The following is a 17,848-nucleotide window of genomic DNA, read 5'->3' as shown; positions in this document are numbered from 1 at the left end:
CTTGTCTTCCCCTGTTGCAGGCAGAGGGCTCATTTGCGGGGAAGCAGCTGGACAATGACCGCCGGACAATACGGCCGACGTCGGAGGCGTGCATAGCTGCTACGTTGTCAACACGGATGTGGCTAATATAATGCTTTACTACACGGCGAAGACGTAAACAGAGAGAGAGTCATTCAAGAGCGGCTGCAGTTGTGCAGCTAATATGGCAGGATGTGTCTAAGGAGAGCTTTTCTACATGTCCGTCCATGATCAAACGTAAGTAAATAGTCCTTTATTAAAAAAAAAGTTTGTAGTGTTTACTTTGTAATCGCTGTATTCGCAGCCATTTTTGACACAAAGTTGCAATTTTTGATGGGTTTGCGAATTTGACAGAACACCGGGCACACGAAGATGGCAATAAGCCGAGTACAGCGCTCTACCGGCGGGTGGGGTGGGGGGTCGGTGCTACAAGACGCCAGTCGTCGGCCAAGGCGCATTCTCGGTGGACCTGGAGTATTGTCAGCCACAAAATGCAAGCGACCTCCGTATTAAAACATGTGCCATGATCCCAGTGTTTGACACAATACAAAACACGATGTGTCGCACACTTGTCTTGGTTGATCTCGGGGTGAAAGGAAACTTTCTGAAACCCAAAAAGGTTCACATGCCTCTCCCGGGCGCAGCTACAAAAGCCTGCAGCCATTTGGCTGGCATGATGCAAAAAATAAACAAATTAATCAGCAAAATCAGCTGAATCCGCAGTCCAACTGCATACTATAAAGCAATGCTGTTTTGTGAAATGCTGACCTGGGTGACGTCTCATTTGCACCCTTCCTAAACCCGAGATTGAAGCCATAAGTCACTCATTTTTATGGCGCTGGATTCAAAAATTGAATATATAAAATGATCACTTCCACACACATCCAAGCAGTCCATTCCATTCAGAAGCATAAAACACCGTGTGAAGTATGAAATAAACATGCTTTTTGGTGTCATACGCACTTTAAGTCGAGAAGACAATATGCCAAAAGATTTGCCCGAATAAAAAAAATTAATAGAACGAGAACGAAAGTGTCATTGGACAGTTTTTATTTTTGCTGTAGGCAGTATCAGCTCCTTTGTTCTGGTGTGTGGTTATTTTGCATTGAGCAACCTGGTATGGCACCTTATATGATGCTAACAGTGCCCGCTGGTTTACTGATGTAACACCGAGAAAGCGGGATATTTGTTGGCAATATTCGGCACGTTTTTGATGAGAGAAAAAAAAAAAAAGATCAAGCGGTTTGTCAATGCGATTGGGGTCTAATGTCTTTAGGTGACGTCTTAATTGATTTGGCTTCCTGCTGTCCACTGCAAACATTTTTAGACAAAGTAAACAGATCTCCTCATCTCCCATGGATGGCATGGCTCAGTGGTGGAGTAGTTGTCCCCCAACCCAGAGGCTGTGGGTTCCATTCTCCACCCTGATGAACTCGCCTAAGTATCCTTGAGCAAGATACTGAACTCCGCATTGCTCCTGGTGCTGTGTCACCAGTAGGTAGCTGGCAATGTAGTGTAAAGCGCTTTGAGTACCTTGAAAAGGTAGATAAGCGCTATACAAGTATAACACCATTTACCACTGTATTAAAAGCCAAACGCTACATGCTCTTCTTCATATTTCCTCATCTTCGCTCTTCATATCTCCAGTTCTTTTTGCTGAGTGCTCTTGTTTGGTTACAAAATATTGCACACACTCTGAAAATGACAGCGCCACTGCCACCCACTGAGTGGATGTGCAATTACACTTTATTCTAGTACGCCAAAAAAGTATGTTCCCCGAGGTCACATGCGCCACCCGAGGCATCGCTCTGCGCCCCCCAAGGTGAGGGGGAGTGGGGATGCGCCCCACTATTTGAGAAGTACTGCATTAAGCAATGCAGTGTGACAGTAATTTTTTAAACATTTTTTTGTTCGTTTCTCATACATTGTACTTATCTACGGTAGCATTCTTTTTTTTTTTTCTCAATTACACATCAACTCAGACACAACCTCCTCTCCTCTCATCTCTTCCAAATTCAAGCATTTGTTATCATGGCAGCCACTTGGACACTTTCGGGTCATCTCCCTTAGTGTGGAGGTTTCAAATTGACTGCTCTCATGAATATCCAGAATTGTTCTTTATTAAATCCTTTCTAAGCCATTCGCGTCATCATTGATAAAAAAAACTCTTTGAAATGTACATCTCAGCCATTCCCTTTCTGCAGCTTGAGCATTCTTTTTCTCTAATTTAAAAGGGGCATTTTTAATTCAGGGCCGTTTTTGTTCTGTCTTTATTTTAATAATGTTTTATATGTGATTGTAGGATTATTGGACTCATCATATGTAATGTGTATACCAGCGATGCACGCATGCAAGTGCAAACAGATAACAAGAGAAAATGTGCATCCGGTGAGCTTACATAACTCATCTCCACAATCCTGGGGTCTATTTAAGCTGTCAAATTTACTTTTCATCTTCTGCTGCTCACCCTGCTGCTGCGTGCATGTTTTTGTTGCTCACTCTCTCTCTCTCTCTCTCTCTCTCTCACTCACACGCACAGACACACGTGCGCATGCAGACACAAACGTGCACACACATACACATATTCACCAGCAAGTAGCAACCTATGTCTGTACCATGTGTATATAATACAATTGTTTTGTATATTTGCACAAATTCTCAAAGACAAAGCTCAGTTTTAATAACGCACTTATAACTGACAGGTTTTGAGGTTCAGACACAATGTGAGTATGAATGTTTATCTGCTATTGGATATAGCATTCCTGCCTCGCTCTTCGCCCATTCCATGAAGGTGACCCCTCAAAATGGCTACTTGTAGTGCTGTTATATTAGCAGACATTGGGTTTATCTGATTTGGAGCCAAAATGACTTGAGGCCAGGTTCAGATCTAGAATCTGAGCTACATGCTCTCCTCTATAACTAAGGTTATAGAGGATAAATGCATTCCATAAACATTTATTAGCCAGTGGTGGAATGTAAAGAAGTAAAAATAAATTGTTACTGAACTTAAGTACATTCTTGTGTATCTGTACTTTAGTTGCGTACAAATATGAAGTGGTACTTTATACTTTTACTTCACTATATTTCACACTATGTATCTGTACTTTTTACTTACAAGTTACTTTGTTTGTATTCTTGTATAATGATAGTGTCATTTTCATGCCTCCGGCGCAATAAACAAACCCCATGCAACTATACTGTAACCAAGCACTAGAGGAAGAAACCGAGTACAAGCAAGATTAGGCAGGTAAACAAGGTATTGACCAATTAAAACCAGGGGTGAAAGTGGATAGAATTTCTTCCCGGAACTGCTTGCCATAAAGGTCGTCACGGATATTTATGTATACAAACTTCCTAAAACAGGGGTCCTCAAATACATATCTCGAAGGTCCACAATTGTTTTTTTTTCATACAAGCATGGGTCCATTTATTAATGTCGGTCAAGTACAAGGCAGGTCGAAGGTGGTAAAGGTGGTTTTCTTTTGACCAAACAAAAATACAACGCACATTCTGATTAAATAAATTAAATTAACAAAACATTTTCCTGACATAAAATAAAAATACAAAATGGAGTTTCACATTTTTATTTTTTATCAGAGCAACTGTCTTTAAGGATATTAAGCACTTAGGTTTGGTACTTGCAGGTAATAAAATGGACGCATATTTGTCAGTCCATTTCTCAGCAAACAGCAATTTTCGTTGTCCACTTTTCTTCTCTTGGTCAACTTTGAGCATGTAATTTTGTTAGATTTGGTCTTCTACTGGTGGCATGTAAACAAACAGATTGCAAAGTGCCGGGTGCGACTCGTGTTTCACACTGCTGTGGTCCGTCCACTCTAGCTAGCAGCATGCAGGCTCTTTCGGCCAATCAGCGCATCATTGTCATAGACAAGGGTATAGGTTTGCATAGGGACGGTAGGGATATAACACTACCAACTTTTCAGGATGTTCAAATTGTCCCCACCAAGTTATATAGGTAGTTTAGATTGTCTTCCCATATGTTGTAAGGATAGAATTGACCCTACCATTGTTAAGTGAATTATCTTCATTATGTTCAGACTTACGTTAACAGCATTTCACTTGTTGAACGTGTCGGTCCATTTTTTTCCCCTTAAACAGACGTTTACCCCTTCTCCCCAGTTTTCATTTTCAATTCCTTTTTATGTCAGTGGTCTCCAAACTATTCCACATAGGGCCGCAGTGGGTGCAGGATTTCACTCCATCAAAACAAGACCACACCTTTTCACCAATCTGGTGTTTTATAAGTGTAATCAGCTGATTGCAGTCAGGTGCTGCTTGTTTTAGTAGAAACCACATTGGTTAAAAGCTCTGTGCTTGATCAGTATGAACAAAAACCAGGGCCCACTACGGCCCTCGAGGACTGGTTTGGAGACCCCTGCTTTATGTGGTCTGAAAGCAGCCAGAAGGAGCTTTTTTTCATTTTCATTTCTTTATTTCTTTGATTTCCTTATTTTTTATTTTCCCTTCAGGCATGACAAATCCAACAACATACAGCATTTATATGTGTTTACAATTAATTCAACCCGAAAAGAAAAGGGCAGACGGGAGAAGCCGAAGCTTATCGAGAAAATATCTTTTAATTTTATTTTTTTTAATTTAACCATCCCCCTTGATTGTTAATTTTCCCAATTGTCCATTGTCGATCGTGTCCATGTGATCGTTATGTTGATTAGATCCATTAGATTAGTTCATAATTTAGTGGTTAGTTTATTCAGTTTGGCGGCACGGTGGCTGGGTGGTTAGCACGTCCGCCTCACAGTTCTGAGATCAAGGGTTCAATCCCGGGCTTCGGCCTTCCTGTGTGGAGTTTGCATGTTCTCCCCGTGCCTGCGTGGGTTTCCTCCGGGAACTCCGGAGTAATGACTCCAGTTTCCTCCCACATCCCAAAAACATGCATGGTAGGCTGATTGAACACTCTAAATTGTCCATAGGTATGAGTGTGTGCGTGAATGATTGTATGTCTCCTTGTGCCCTGCGATTGGCTGGCAACCAGTTCGGGGTGTCCCCTGCCTACTGCCCGTAGTTAGCTGGGATAGGCTCCAGCACCTCCGCGACCCTCGTGAGGAAAAAGCGGCATGGAAAATTAATGAATGAATTTATTCAGTTGATTCGATCCAGGAGATAGGGAATAGCTGAGGACCGATGGCAGGCCGTCTCCACCAAACCCCTTTCGTCGACTTAATCCTCGTCACAGTTTTCATTCCTTGCTGCCTCCCGACGAACATTCATCTTGAGGTTGCGCAGCTTCATAGTAAGTTGCAGCGCCATTTAGGCTTTGGCAGTGTTGGATGACGCCAGGTCATTCTTCACCTGTAATGTATCATCACAGGCCTTACCGATCTCTATTGGCATTGTCATTCCACTTCGAGTGTGCTCACACACAGCGGCCGCCATCTAACCCAGCTATCCTACACATATCCAGACTTCCGGGTATATCCTCGGCAGGTGCGTTGTCCAGGTTTTGGCCGCATTGTAGAAAGATCTTGGCCAGGCCACTCAGTGGTCAATTGGCCAGTTCCATGTCGTTACAAAATGTCAAAATACTACTATTTAAAGTCAATTTTCTGTGCATTTACATCCAAAAGATTATTTGACCTTGTGACGTCTGGATGAGTTCTGTTTGCGTTGGCTTTGAGTCATTACTGTGCTTGTGGACAAACGCAGTAGTGTTTTACCTGAATGGAGGCTCCATTTTATTTATTTTTGTTATTCCCTGGGTAGGAAGATTTTTCAGTTATATTTAATTTATTTATTTACACAGAGAATGTTGAGTAAATGTTTTTTTTTTTTTTTTTTTTGCATTCCTGGATAGTTAAGAGATGATTAGCAAGTTTGTTTTTACTGTGTATGTTAATATAATTTATGTTTAAATATCGCAATTTAATACATTTGCTAATAAATTAAAATTCTGGAAGTTTTCAGAATGTTTCTTTAGTAGTTTTTGAAAACAAAGGTTTGAATCAAGCGGCGTATCACCTTAACCAACACATGTGACAGTTATTATAAATAAATACAGATTTATTTTGCATTGATCATTTAGCCTATCCATTAATTAGGTGCATATTCGTGAGAAATGTAGCCCTGAGCCCCGTTCACCCAATCTGTTTGGTCTTATTAATGTCCTGTCCACAGCAAAAAAGTGCAGGTTATGCTGTTATATCGTCCTTACCAATGTTGAGACCAAAACTACGCCCTTGGTCATAGAGATGACATTAGAAGTGGGAACATGGAAGATATTTGGCTAAAGATGAAACAGAATTTAGCGATAGAGTACTAGCGCATAGCAATAGATTGTCGATTCATACAAATAATATATGTTTAACCACTGAAATGCAAAGAAAACTACTTTTGGCATAGTTATACCTATAACACACACACACGCACACACACAATAGTGGTTTTCCACATGCGTTAGACTACTTCATTACACGTACTGTCACAAGCCATACATGTGACACTGATTTTCATTTAAAATTGTATGTTTTTTTTCAATGATTTGCAAAATAACAGTTAACAAAAACGCCAGTTACGCCAACCTCTATCTCCTAATTTTCCCTTATTTCTTTATTCAGCTACATTAGCCCTATGTAATAATACAAGTTTTATTCTCGTAGTAATAGAACGAGAAAAAAGTCAAACTATTACGATGAGAGTAAACGTTGAATTAGCAGTACAAGACTAAAAGTCGCATTATTACGTAGGGCTACTATAGCTGGATAAGCAGCTATGTACTTTATGTAGCGCGTTTCCGCCACCGTTAAAATGAACAATTTTGAAAGCGTCTTGTATTTTACAATCGGTTTTACAAATGAAAAAATCCTTAATTTTTTTGCCTCATCTACATCAAATTATAATCAATAGAACGATTCATACTAATGTGCCGTCATAGCTCACAGCTAAGGCTCATGTACGTAAGGTGGATAGCGGCTTACAGCTACATTACTCCTCCGTAATAATATGACTTTTTTTCTTGTAGCAGCAGTATGACTTCAATCTCGTAGTCCTCTTTTTTTCTTCCCTCTTTATTTGGCCCCAATACGCCATCCTCGTATGTAAACCTAACGTTGGTAGATTGTTTTCTTCTTGGAGATGAGCAGCCTGGCAGTTTTTTTTTTAAACCGACTTTTGACAGATGCGGTCATATTTTCGGGATCAAGGCACCGTTCCACCACGTTCTGGCCCCGAATCTTTTACCGGAACGGCGTTCCAGGCCGTAACGGCCCACTTTCACCCCTGATAAAAACCACTACACTCTTGTACAGTAGGTGGCGGTATGCACCTGATAGTTGCTTGCAATCTGCCATTAAGCTAAGTTGTAGAGTTTTTGTGCTAGTTAAGCTTCTGTTTACAGTGTAGTCAATTTTATTGCAGAGTATTTTTTTTGTTACATACTTGTACTTTTACTTAAGCAATTTTTTGTACCTGTATCTTTACTTTCACTTAAGTAAAAAAGAAAAATGAGTACTTCATCCACCACTGGTTTTAGCAAACGATGGTAAACAAACCAGAACGATGTATGATCAGTGTACAGTACCTCCTATAAATTGAATCTCCAATCGACCGACTCCATTGTTGCTGGCTGGAACCAGGGACAGCAACACCGGCTTCCATTTCTAAAAGGAGAGACAAAATACTTGTTGAACAAGAGAGCTAAAAGATTTGGTCTGATATATATATATATGTATATAGCGGAAAAAACAGACAAGACTGAAAAAGCAGTTTCTGCTCTTGCATTCCTTTTTAAAAGAACGTGCTGTATTTTAAGCCAGAACAAGTGTTGTATTTGATAGAACAATATGTCTATATGCTGCCATAGCAGACTCATGGCGCATTAAGCCACTGAACTATTTTTAATTTGTCCATTTTACCCTGGAAACCCCCGTTTACAGAATTCGCGCAACCGCTTTTGATTTAACCCAGCCATAAGACGAAGGTAAATAATTATATTTATTCTTCAAAATGTCTGTCATTTTTAGCTTAGAATCATTAATTGATGTCCAATATTTTGTTAAAAAAAAAACGACTTTATAAAATTATTCACTCGCATATTTTAACCTTTTAAACAAATTACGTCACAATGAAAAAAATGGTGTCTGTAAAAAAGTCATTGACTCATAACTCATAACTATTGCTTAATTTTATTTTATTTTATTTTTTTGTTACTGTTGTTTTTCTCTGATACAGTATGTTAGATGATAAATAATCGATCCAAACAAAAAAAATGGAGAGAAAAAAAACATTTAAAAGGGTAAATATATGAAAAAGAACATTTCGACCACTCCCTGATGTCTGTGATTTCTGCATCTCGACCCTTGTTATATTACCATGTTTCACCCATAAAATCCCCCAAAAATTCAGCTGTGGCCATTCACAGCTGTGTCTTGACAGTCAGTGATACATGCTACATGAAGTTTTTGGATCGAAACAAGGTAAGTACGCGATAATATCTCGTTAAAGTTATGGCATCTTTAATTCTGCTAATTCATGCTCTCACCTCCAGATTGGGTTTCGCAGTTTAATTTTATTTATTTATTTATTTTTTAAATGCCATCCTGTTCAAAATGTTTCTCCCCCAGAAAATTTCAATTTTCAGACAATTTTGAAAGTTGGACAAATTGGGGGTCTCAGAGCGGAACTTCAAGTCACCTGAGTGTTTTCTGCCATATACAGTATATGTGTATGTATATGTGTATATGTGTATATATTTGTTTTTAAGTACTAATTTATTTATTAAGAGTTGTGCTGTAACACTAGAGATCATTCCTTTGTTTTTTTAAAGTTTTTTTAAGCTGTTGGTCCTGGACTCGTCTTGGTATCGAGTCCCAAAAATCTTGGTGTACTTTCCGTACTCAGACTGTTAAGACCCTGGATTTTTCGTCGAGACCAGTCAAAACCAGCATTGATCTGTTATACTTCAGCTTCATTAATGACATGACAGAGAAAATGTACTTGGTAAAAAAACCATAAAAATCTCAATGCATGTGTTATAAAGCAACTGCTCCCACAATGACCGCAGTAATCTTTGCGCACCGCGGCACCATTTGAAATCATGGAATTGTTCAACTGGTCCTCCAATGCATTTAAGCAAGTGTTCCCAAATTGAGTCTGCTTGCCGTCACATTACTTTTTCCATTGAAGACATGAAAGATGTCTACTCAGTTCGATTCCTAAGCGTGGGCTGTCAGTGCCCCGATTGTGGATCTCATCTGCTCGCTGAATTCCATGTACGAACACTTTTACACAAAGGATGTCAACTAGCAGAAGTTGAAAACCTGGCCGGTCGTTGCCAGGGCAAATTACGCACATTAAATTTGGATTAGTTGGATGACCATTGTGATCAGACAGATTTGAAACAGATGGGAAAATTACTAGCTCTCTGCTGACCCAAGTGATGCTAATCATTATGCTAATCTACAGAATTGAAATGAAACTACAATGGGAAAAGATCCTTTCTCACGCTTGGAGTGACTTTCATTTCGTCCCTTGTTCTTTAGTCCAAACTGTTTCCTCAGCAACAGCCGTTTTGCATCCTATAGCCCCCTGATGGACTGAGACTCCTAGAGGAGGAGTTTTTGGAGGCCGAAGGGAGCTGTGTTCCACCTCTTACAACCGCCTACAATCTCGCCGCCATGGGTGGGCGGGTGAGCGCCTATCGGCTGCTGCCCAAGCCCATGTCTTCTTCATGTACCTTCCCCCACTCATCTTGTGACTTGATGTTGAGGTTTTTTTTCATGTGGCTTTTTGTGCTGTTTCTTTTTTTCCCAGATCTGCCAATTTTCTTCCTTAGAAGAGGAATGAGAAATGTTCTCCTACCCTTACTTATTGTTTCCTTTTTCATCCAATGTACCAGCTTGCCTACAGGCAATCTGGCAAGGTTGCCGTTCTGTCTACCCATATACCATAACAAATGTTTCTTTTAACTGATTCCTTTGGCGGGCTGGACCTGGAATCAATTTTGTACAACTGTACCTGTGATATGCGCAATGGGAATAAAGGTATTGTGAGTCCAACCCTAACAAGTAGTATCCAATCAAAAGATGTAGTGTCAAAATACAGTATATGCTGCAGCTTGCTGTCACTGCTGTACAGCAACCTGACGCAAAGAAACTGGTTGTGTTTCAACATGCTCATTTTTGCTCTGCTCCTGCTTGCTTACTTGCGCAATACATTGTACATATTTGACCCCCCCAACAAAAAAAAAAGCTGTTAGCAGCCATAAAGGGCCTACATAGTCCTGGCCACGTTGAGGTTCTGGTACATTGGGGTACTGGCATGTTGGGGATCTTGCTATAGATAAGCTGAAGGACATAAGCACATTGAAATGTCTCTAGACTTGACTTGGTCCCAGCCACCCAAAAAAAAAAAAACGACTGTTGTGACAGCTTGCGTAAGGAGCGCTTTGATTTATGCTAACCCAGTGGCAAACGCAACAAATTTATTTTCTTGTTAGGCGGTGCAATAAAACCACAAAGGCAATTGATGAAATGCAGACATTTTGAGAATTTTTCAACTACAAAATTTTTAGATTTAAAACCTTTAATAAATAGGAGTTACGTAAAAATATTGCATTGTTATTATAATATAACCTCAGGCCAGTCCCTATTCTTCTGTCACTATCCAGCGTCGACTTTGACCGTGCTGCCTCTTGGTTAACTGTCTCCAGGTTTTTCTGTCGTTTTCCTTTCTAAAAGCTTCCTGTACTGTGCTGTTACTCCATTTCTTCAAGTTGTCCATGAATGCCGTTCTTGGGTTTCCCCTTATATGTCGATCCTCTACCTTTCCTTGAATTATGTCTCTCGTCACGCTGCACTTTTTGCTCCTACTATGTGTACAAAGTAAGACATTTTCTTTTCAATCAATGCTGGTAGAAGTTGTCGCTTAATGTTTAGTTCTGCGAATTCTTAAATTTGTTCTTGTTTCATTCCAGCTGACTCTCAGTAGTCTACGGTGAAGGGAATAGTATCTTTTCTCGTACTTACCATTCGTCTGTTTGTATTATCTAACACACTTAGTATAATCAATCAGGGAATAGTACATTTTCTCGTATTTACTGTTTAACTGTATTACTCTAACGTACCCAATATAAAATTAATAGCTTTTATATCATAGTTTAAGGAAAACAAGCAGAATATATTTGACATAGGGCATAAAAGAGATACAGTACATGACGCCTTCTGACCACGGAAGCCCAACGCATGCGTCATACAGCCTATTGAGCAATATTGATGCTGACTACCAGGTGATAGGCAAGACATCTACAAGCCCACTTCTGCAATACCAAATCCCGCAATCAGCTCTTAACCCTTTAACACCTAAGCCTATTTTGGCCAAATTTGCATGCATTTGATGTTGCCTTTATATTTCAAAGAAAAATTTGTTTACAAAGGCCAAGTTGGGTCCCTTTTTTCAGGACACCTTGAACTTCAATTCCAAACTGTTGTTTTCTTCACTGACCAATTATAATCCACATTTTGGACCCAAAAAGACAAAAAAATCCCAAAATCTTTTTTCAAAATTTGTAATGTTGATGTCCCATTGACAACCAAACATGCTCGACCAACCGTTTTGATGCTTGATAATATTTATTTTACAACTTGTTAGGATAAACATTCAGTAGAAAAAAATAAGATTGAATAGTTTTTTGTTTGACAATTGAACACAAACAGTAGGTATGGCCATAGGCGTTTATGGCCTTTACACGTTCTATGGTCAAACCAGGTTATATACAGTGCAAAATAGTGAGAGAAAAAAATTATATATATATCATCTAATACAAAAAGGGTTTGGAGGATATCTCTTTGTGAATTTAGGTGTTGTACCCATCACCTTATCAAAAGTATAGACGTACATGCAATCAAGCTTCTCGAACACACATCTACATAAAAATTGAAAAGATTATAGTGAAGAAAAAATATATATAACATTGAAAAAAAAAGTATTTTAAAAAATATTGACAAGTAGTTCAGTTCAATTCAAATGTTTCAGGCATGCGACCCAATAAAGTTTTTTTTTTTTTTTGCGCACTCAATAAAGCTTTTTCTTGAAGAGCTGCTTCACACACAACGTCACACAGCCTACTCAGTCTCTTTCGCCGTTTGCGCGCTGCTGTCACTTCTATTCGCCGAGACGCCGACTCATCCAAAGAAAACAACAACAAATACGGCTCATCTTCTTCCTTGAGTTAATGAAATAATGCATTAGCTTGCGCTAAATGTAGTTTTAGATTCATTCTGCACGTTTAAAAGTCACTCGCTTCGCATGCCTCCCTTTCATTAGTTGGCGCCTCGCTCGGAAATTTATTAAAAATGATCACATTCGGTTCGTCCTTCTTGACATCACAATGGCTCTTGGGATATGTAGTCTTTTGTGCTGCTTTCGGTTTTGAAAAAGGACAAGAAATGGTGGAAATATGGAGATAGATACATGGTCCATGCAGCGTTTTAATGCATATTTATGAGTGCAATAAAACTATAAAACTCAAATGACATTATCTTCCGTTTTTCTTGGTCGATTGACTTCAAATAAAAGCTGGTGTGGACATCAACTTCCGCACTTTCAGATGAGACCAACCAGCGGCACGAGGGTGACGTAATTACAGCGTGACGAAGCTTCAAAGACGATATGCGTAAACGCGTCACTGCCGACACGTTCGGTGTTAAAGGGTTAATGTGAGTTCAGAACAAATGGCGGGACGTCCTGTAATACCACAACACCCGATAACAAAAACAACTCTAAGTTTGATAGCTCGGCACCTCTCAGATGTCAAGGCAGGCCGAACCTCCCCCCTCAGTTGCCGCAGTAACCATGACCCAGCAACGAATGGTGACACATGAACTTGACCGCCCAAATCTACAACAGAAGAGTTGTCCTAAACAACACCTAGGCACACTCTTCGTCTGGCCCACCATACCGCAGAATTCAAAAAGACTGAACGTTTAGCTAACAACTGTCGCTTCTCGGGGACATTCCGATGTGCTCGTTGTTTTGCTGACCCTGGATCCAGAATTGCCTCTCTGTCAGGGACCTAGTTGCTGTTTGCCTTGCTGTTTGATCACTGTCGACCTGAATAAATTGTCAACTTGAGTTTCGAAGCCTTCCTCCAGCTTTCAAAATGGAGTCAGTACAAGGGGTTACGTCTAAGGTGAACGCGCAGAGTTTGGCGTTTTGGCCAGGTTGTCGGAGTTTCGCGGGCCCGGGTCATTGGAGCTGCGCCAGCGCGGGTCTGGCGGTTAGGCTGGCATGATTCCAGCAATCTGGCTAAAAGGTCAGATTCCTGTCCAAAACCAAAATAAAATGCTGCATGCATTTTATTTTCCTCTTTCTGTTTCATGGTCCATCCTTCTGTTCCATATGTTATCACTGTAAAAATGAGGCTCTCAGTAACTTGAGTTTCAGGGCACTGCTTAATGTTCTGTCTTTCCGAATGTTCTTCAGCTCGATCATTTTCCTTTTTGCTATTCCATTTTTTTCTGTTGATGTCTTTCGTGCAGTCTGCTGTGTTGTTTTTAATTGAACCCGAGTACTTAATGTTTGCGAACGTCTCTAGTTGTTCTCCGTTGACCTTCAGATGTTGGGTCTGTTGTTGTCCAATGCGCATGTGTTTTGTTTTCTTAGCATTTAGCTGCATGTGTTAGTGCAGTGTCTATTCCTCTATGAACCAGTAAAATACTCGAATGGAAGAAAATGAGTGAAAAAATGAAAAATACATTATAAATGGCTAGTTTCTTTTTGGGTTTGAACTATGGGTTTAAGAGACTTCTTAGGTGGGTGTTTGGTTTTTCCAAATGCCTAAAAAAATTCCATAGACCTCGATTAGACATACTGTTAGGGCTGCTTTTGATTATATATTTATATTTATATACAGTGGGGAGAACAAGCATTTGATACACTGCCGATTTTGCTGGTTTTCCCACTTGCAAAGCTTGTTGAGGTCTGTAATTTGTATCATAAGTTCTCTTCAACTGTGAGGGACGGAATATAATACAAAAAAACAGAAAATCACGTTGTGTGATTTTTAAATAATAAATTTGCATTTAATTGCATGAAATAAGTATTTCATACGTCACAAAAATCGAACTTAATATTTGGTACTGAAACCTTTGTTTGCTATTACAGATACCAAACGTTTCCTGTAGTCCTTGACAAGGCTGCACACACTGCAGCAGGGATTTTGGCCCACTCCTCCATACAGATCTTCTCCAGAGCTTTCAGGTTTCGGGGCTGCTGCCGGGCAACACAGACTTTCAGCTCCCTCCATAGATTTTCTATCGGGTTCAGATCTGGTGACTGGCTAGGCCACTCCAGGACCTTAAGATGCTTCTTACGGAGCCACTCTTTAGTTGCCTTGGCTGTGTGATTTGGGTCGTTGTCATGCTGGAAGACCCAGCCACGACCCATCTTCAGGGCTCTCACTGAAGGTAGAAGGTTGTCAGCCAAGATCTGGCGATACATAGCCCCATCCATCCTCCCCTCAATACGGTGCAGTTGTCCTGTACCCTTGGCAGAGAAGCAGCCCCAAAAAATGATGTTTCCTCCTCCATGTTTTACGGTTGGGATGGTGTTCTTGGGGTTGTACTCATCCTTCTTTTTCCTCCAAACACGACGAGCCGAGTTTAGACCAAAAAGTTCAATTTTGGTCTCATCCGACCACATGACCTTCTCCCATTGCTCCTCTGGATCATCCAGATGGTCAGTGGCAAACTTCAGACGTGTCTGGACATGCACTGGCTTCAGCAGCAGGACCTTGCGTGTGCTGTAGGATTTTAATCCATGACGGCGTAATGTGTTTCCGATGGTTTTCTTCGAGACTGTGGTTCAAGCTCTCTTCAGGTCCTGCCGTGTAGTTCTGGGCTGATCTCTCACCTTCCTCATGATCAGTGATGCCCCACGAGGTGAGATCTTGCATGGAGCCCCAGAACGAGGCAGATTGACCGTCAACTTGAACTTCTTACTTTTTCTAATAATCGCTCCAACAGTTGTTACCTTCTCACCAAGCTGCTTGCTTATTTTCCTGTAGCCCACCCCAGCCTTGTGCAGGTCTATTATTTTATCCCTGATTACACAGCTCTTTGGTCTTGGCCATTGTGGAGAGGTTGGAGTTTTTTTTGAGCATTTGAACAGGTGTCTTTTATACAGGTAACAAGTTCAAACAGGTGCAGTTACTTTGGTAATGAATGGAAAACAGGAGGGGTTCTTAAAAAAGAACTAAGAGCCGAAATATTTACTAGTTGGTAATGTATCAAATACTTATTTAATGCAGTTAAATACAAATTTATTATTTTAAAACTATCCAATGTGATTCTCTGGATTTTTGTATTAGATTCCGTCCCTCACAGTTGAAGAGAATTTATGATACAAATTACAGACCTCTATATGGCTTGCAAGTGGGAAAACCAGCAAAATCGGCAGTGTATCAAATACTTGTTCTCCCCACTGTATATAAGAGTGCAAGTCAAATATTATCTGTACTTTTATTTTTTTGTTTTGTTTTTTAATTTGTAAAAACACAGAAGTAAATAAACATTTTTCTCCATAATCTCCACCCATTTCAATGCATTTGTTCCAGGTGATAACTCGTCAGTGGTAATGTGCCGGTTTACCAATATTATTTGTTCAAATTTGCTCAAATGAATCCTCTGAGAAATGATGGCAAAGGTTTTCCCACTGGAAAAAAATGGACAAAATTAACACTGAAAACTTTTTGGATTTTAGGACATGGATTCTGCTGACTTTTTATAGTTCTCAAGGGGCTACCTACACTTGTCTTCCAAATTTCATAGCCCTAGGGCAAACATATCATGATAGGGTTTTGTACAACCGATGTAAGTGGCACTACAAACAAAGTCAATTTTTTAAATGTTGTATGACAACCTCAAAATTTGTTCAGGCCTGATAACATGTAAAAAGAAGCACATTTATCGCTTAAGTGAAATGAAGCATTCAACATCAACAACAAACGTCCACATAATTTTCCCGTTGCCTCAAGTTTGGGCAGAGCTGCAAATAAACCTTTGGACCCATCCACACCCGCAGAACGATGAGAGAAAAGGGATCACCTTAAACTACACGGTTTCCTCTATTGTAAGGAACAGCTGAAGTTTAAATGATTACTAAATACGAACAGCAGAGTATTTCCTTTCTAACTTTGCCATAAAGAAAACTTGATTTTCACTTGGTAATTCCAGCACAATGGATTATTAAAAAAACATTATTAAAAAAAAACAAAAAACAAAAAAAACTATACTTACTTTTCCAGCTTTGCGAGGTTGAAGGTAAACCTTCCCTGTTTTTGTATGAGAGTCCATCAATGAAACAACATTATTATGGTTCTTTAGATTCAGCAGACACCAACAGTTCGCGCTCGCCTTTTTTCTCTGTTAGGGAAGGGCGTATGTATGTTCAGGAATGCATGTAATTTGAGCCTCACCTGGAAGAGTGCGGAAATGGAACTAGCTCACAAGTATTACAAAATTAAATAAAAAATAGCTTAGTAAAATATAAATGGTTCCTTTACTCATCAAATTTTTTTCATTAGCACTTTTAATATTCATCATTTTTTTTTTTTTTTTGTCCATTTCTTATGGCGCTTTCTTTCTTCTAACCGATTGGTAACTCATTCAAGGTTCATTCAATTTCAGTTGGTTATTAGTTAGGTGGGTACTGACTCCCGTGACCCTGTATAGAACAAATAAATTCAGTATTAACCTTTAGTGAATGAAATGAAGTACTCACTTTTTTTTTAATTAAATAAAAGTACAGACCAAATATGTAAGTAAAAAGTAAAAGTAATAAGTAAAAGTAAAAATAGCTAAGAAAAAACTTCATGACATCCTTTTCTCGCCTCCAGGACCTGATTAGCGCGCCCCTCGTCGGATACCTCCACTTACTTGGTGAACCGTCAACCTGACAACTGCCGGCTACCCACGTTGGCATCTACAGTGCCCACTGCAACCACTCCTCTTTCTGTCGGCGGGATCATCAGTGGGGCCTCCTGGGACCCAGTGGCCCAGGTTAGGGCTTGTTGTCCCCCGCTAGGGGGTTGGATATCCCCTGGTGGTGAGTCCCCTCTTCCCATCCCTGACGGCCGGTTGATGTGAGCGCGGGTGGCCCGGGGGACCGCCCTGGATCCCTGGGAGGTGACGATGGCCCCTTTGCCTGGCCGCGGGAGAACATATGGGCTGCGCTGGGTCGCCCCCCCCCCCCCCCCCACGTGTTGGATGGGTGGGGGCCGTGGCCCTTGGGTGGCGCCCGTGCGGCCTCTCCGCTCGTCTGCGTGGCTATCGCATGTTTGATGGGATTGATGGCTAAATGTGATTGGGCACGCTCGGGTGGAGGACCTTAGTGCCGGGATTAGCGATGGGGCAGCGTGAGGTCGGTTGCCAACAAGTTAACACTTACAAGGGATTCACACGATTACTGGGTTCTAGGTCACAGGGCTGATTTGTGTACACTCCACCCCTCCCAATCACTTAGATTCTAGACTCCCCCGCCCCCTCTCTTTCCCTGGTTAACAGGCCTCCCACATGGTATCAACCGGTAATACATCTAGCTGACGATAGCTGTTCAGACCAACCGGACACACAGACCTCCATTCTCCATTTCAAACAGATGAACAGGACAGGTTTAAAGAAAAGAAAAGAAAAAAAAAAAAAAAAAGAAATCCTTGTGCTCAATAAACGTGGCATCTATCCACTCTGTTTCCCTGTTGTCGGCATTGGGATCCCCCACCTGTTCCGCTATTTTGTACCCCTTGTGATTTTGCAAGTTCACCCACTTACAAAATAGGTAGAGGAAAATCATATATGCGTTT

The 17,848-nt window shown here is 40.5% G+C and overlaps 1 protein-coding gene across 1 annotated transcript in view; it reads right to left on the bottom strand.

Annotated features, from left to right (window-relative positions):
* The window catches only part of dok1a (docking protein 1a), a 40,587-nt gene extending 24,172 nt beyond the window's left edge, over positions 1–16,415 (bottom strand). Inside the window, exons 1-2 of the mRNA XM_057844568.1 lie at positions 16,287–16,415; positions 7,574–7,652 (exon numbers count right to left, since the gene is read on the bottom strand). Of these exons, the coding sequence (XP_057700551.1) occupies positions 7,574–7,652; positions 16,287–16,343 (136 nt within the window). The 5' untranslated portion in view covers positions 16,344–16,415. The remainder of the gene's footprint in view (positions 1–7,573; positions 7,653–16,286) is intronic.
* Positions 16,416–17,848: the final 1,433 nt, after the last annotated feature.

Source organism: Corythoichthys intestinalis, chromosome 8, assembly GCF_030265065.1.
Source record: "Corythoichthys intestinalis isolate RoL2023-P3 chromosome 8, ASM3026506v1, whole genome shotgun sequence".
NCBI lineage: Eukaryota > Metazoa > Chordata > Actinopteri > Syngnathiformes > Syngnathidae > Corythoichthys > Corythoichthys intestinalis.
Note: the sequence above shows the minus strand (reverse complement) of the source record. Positions and strands in the feature narration are given on the sequence as shown.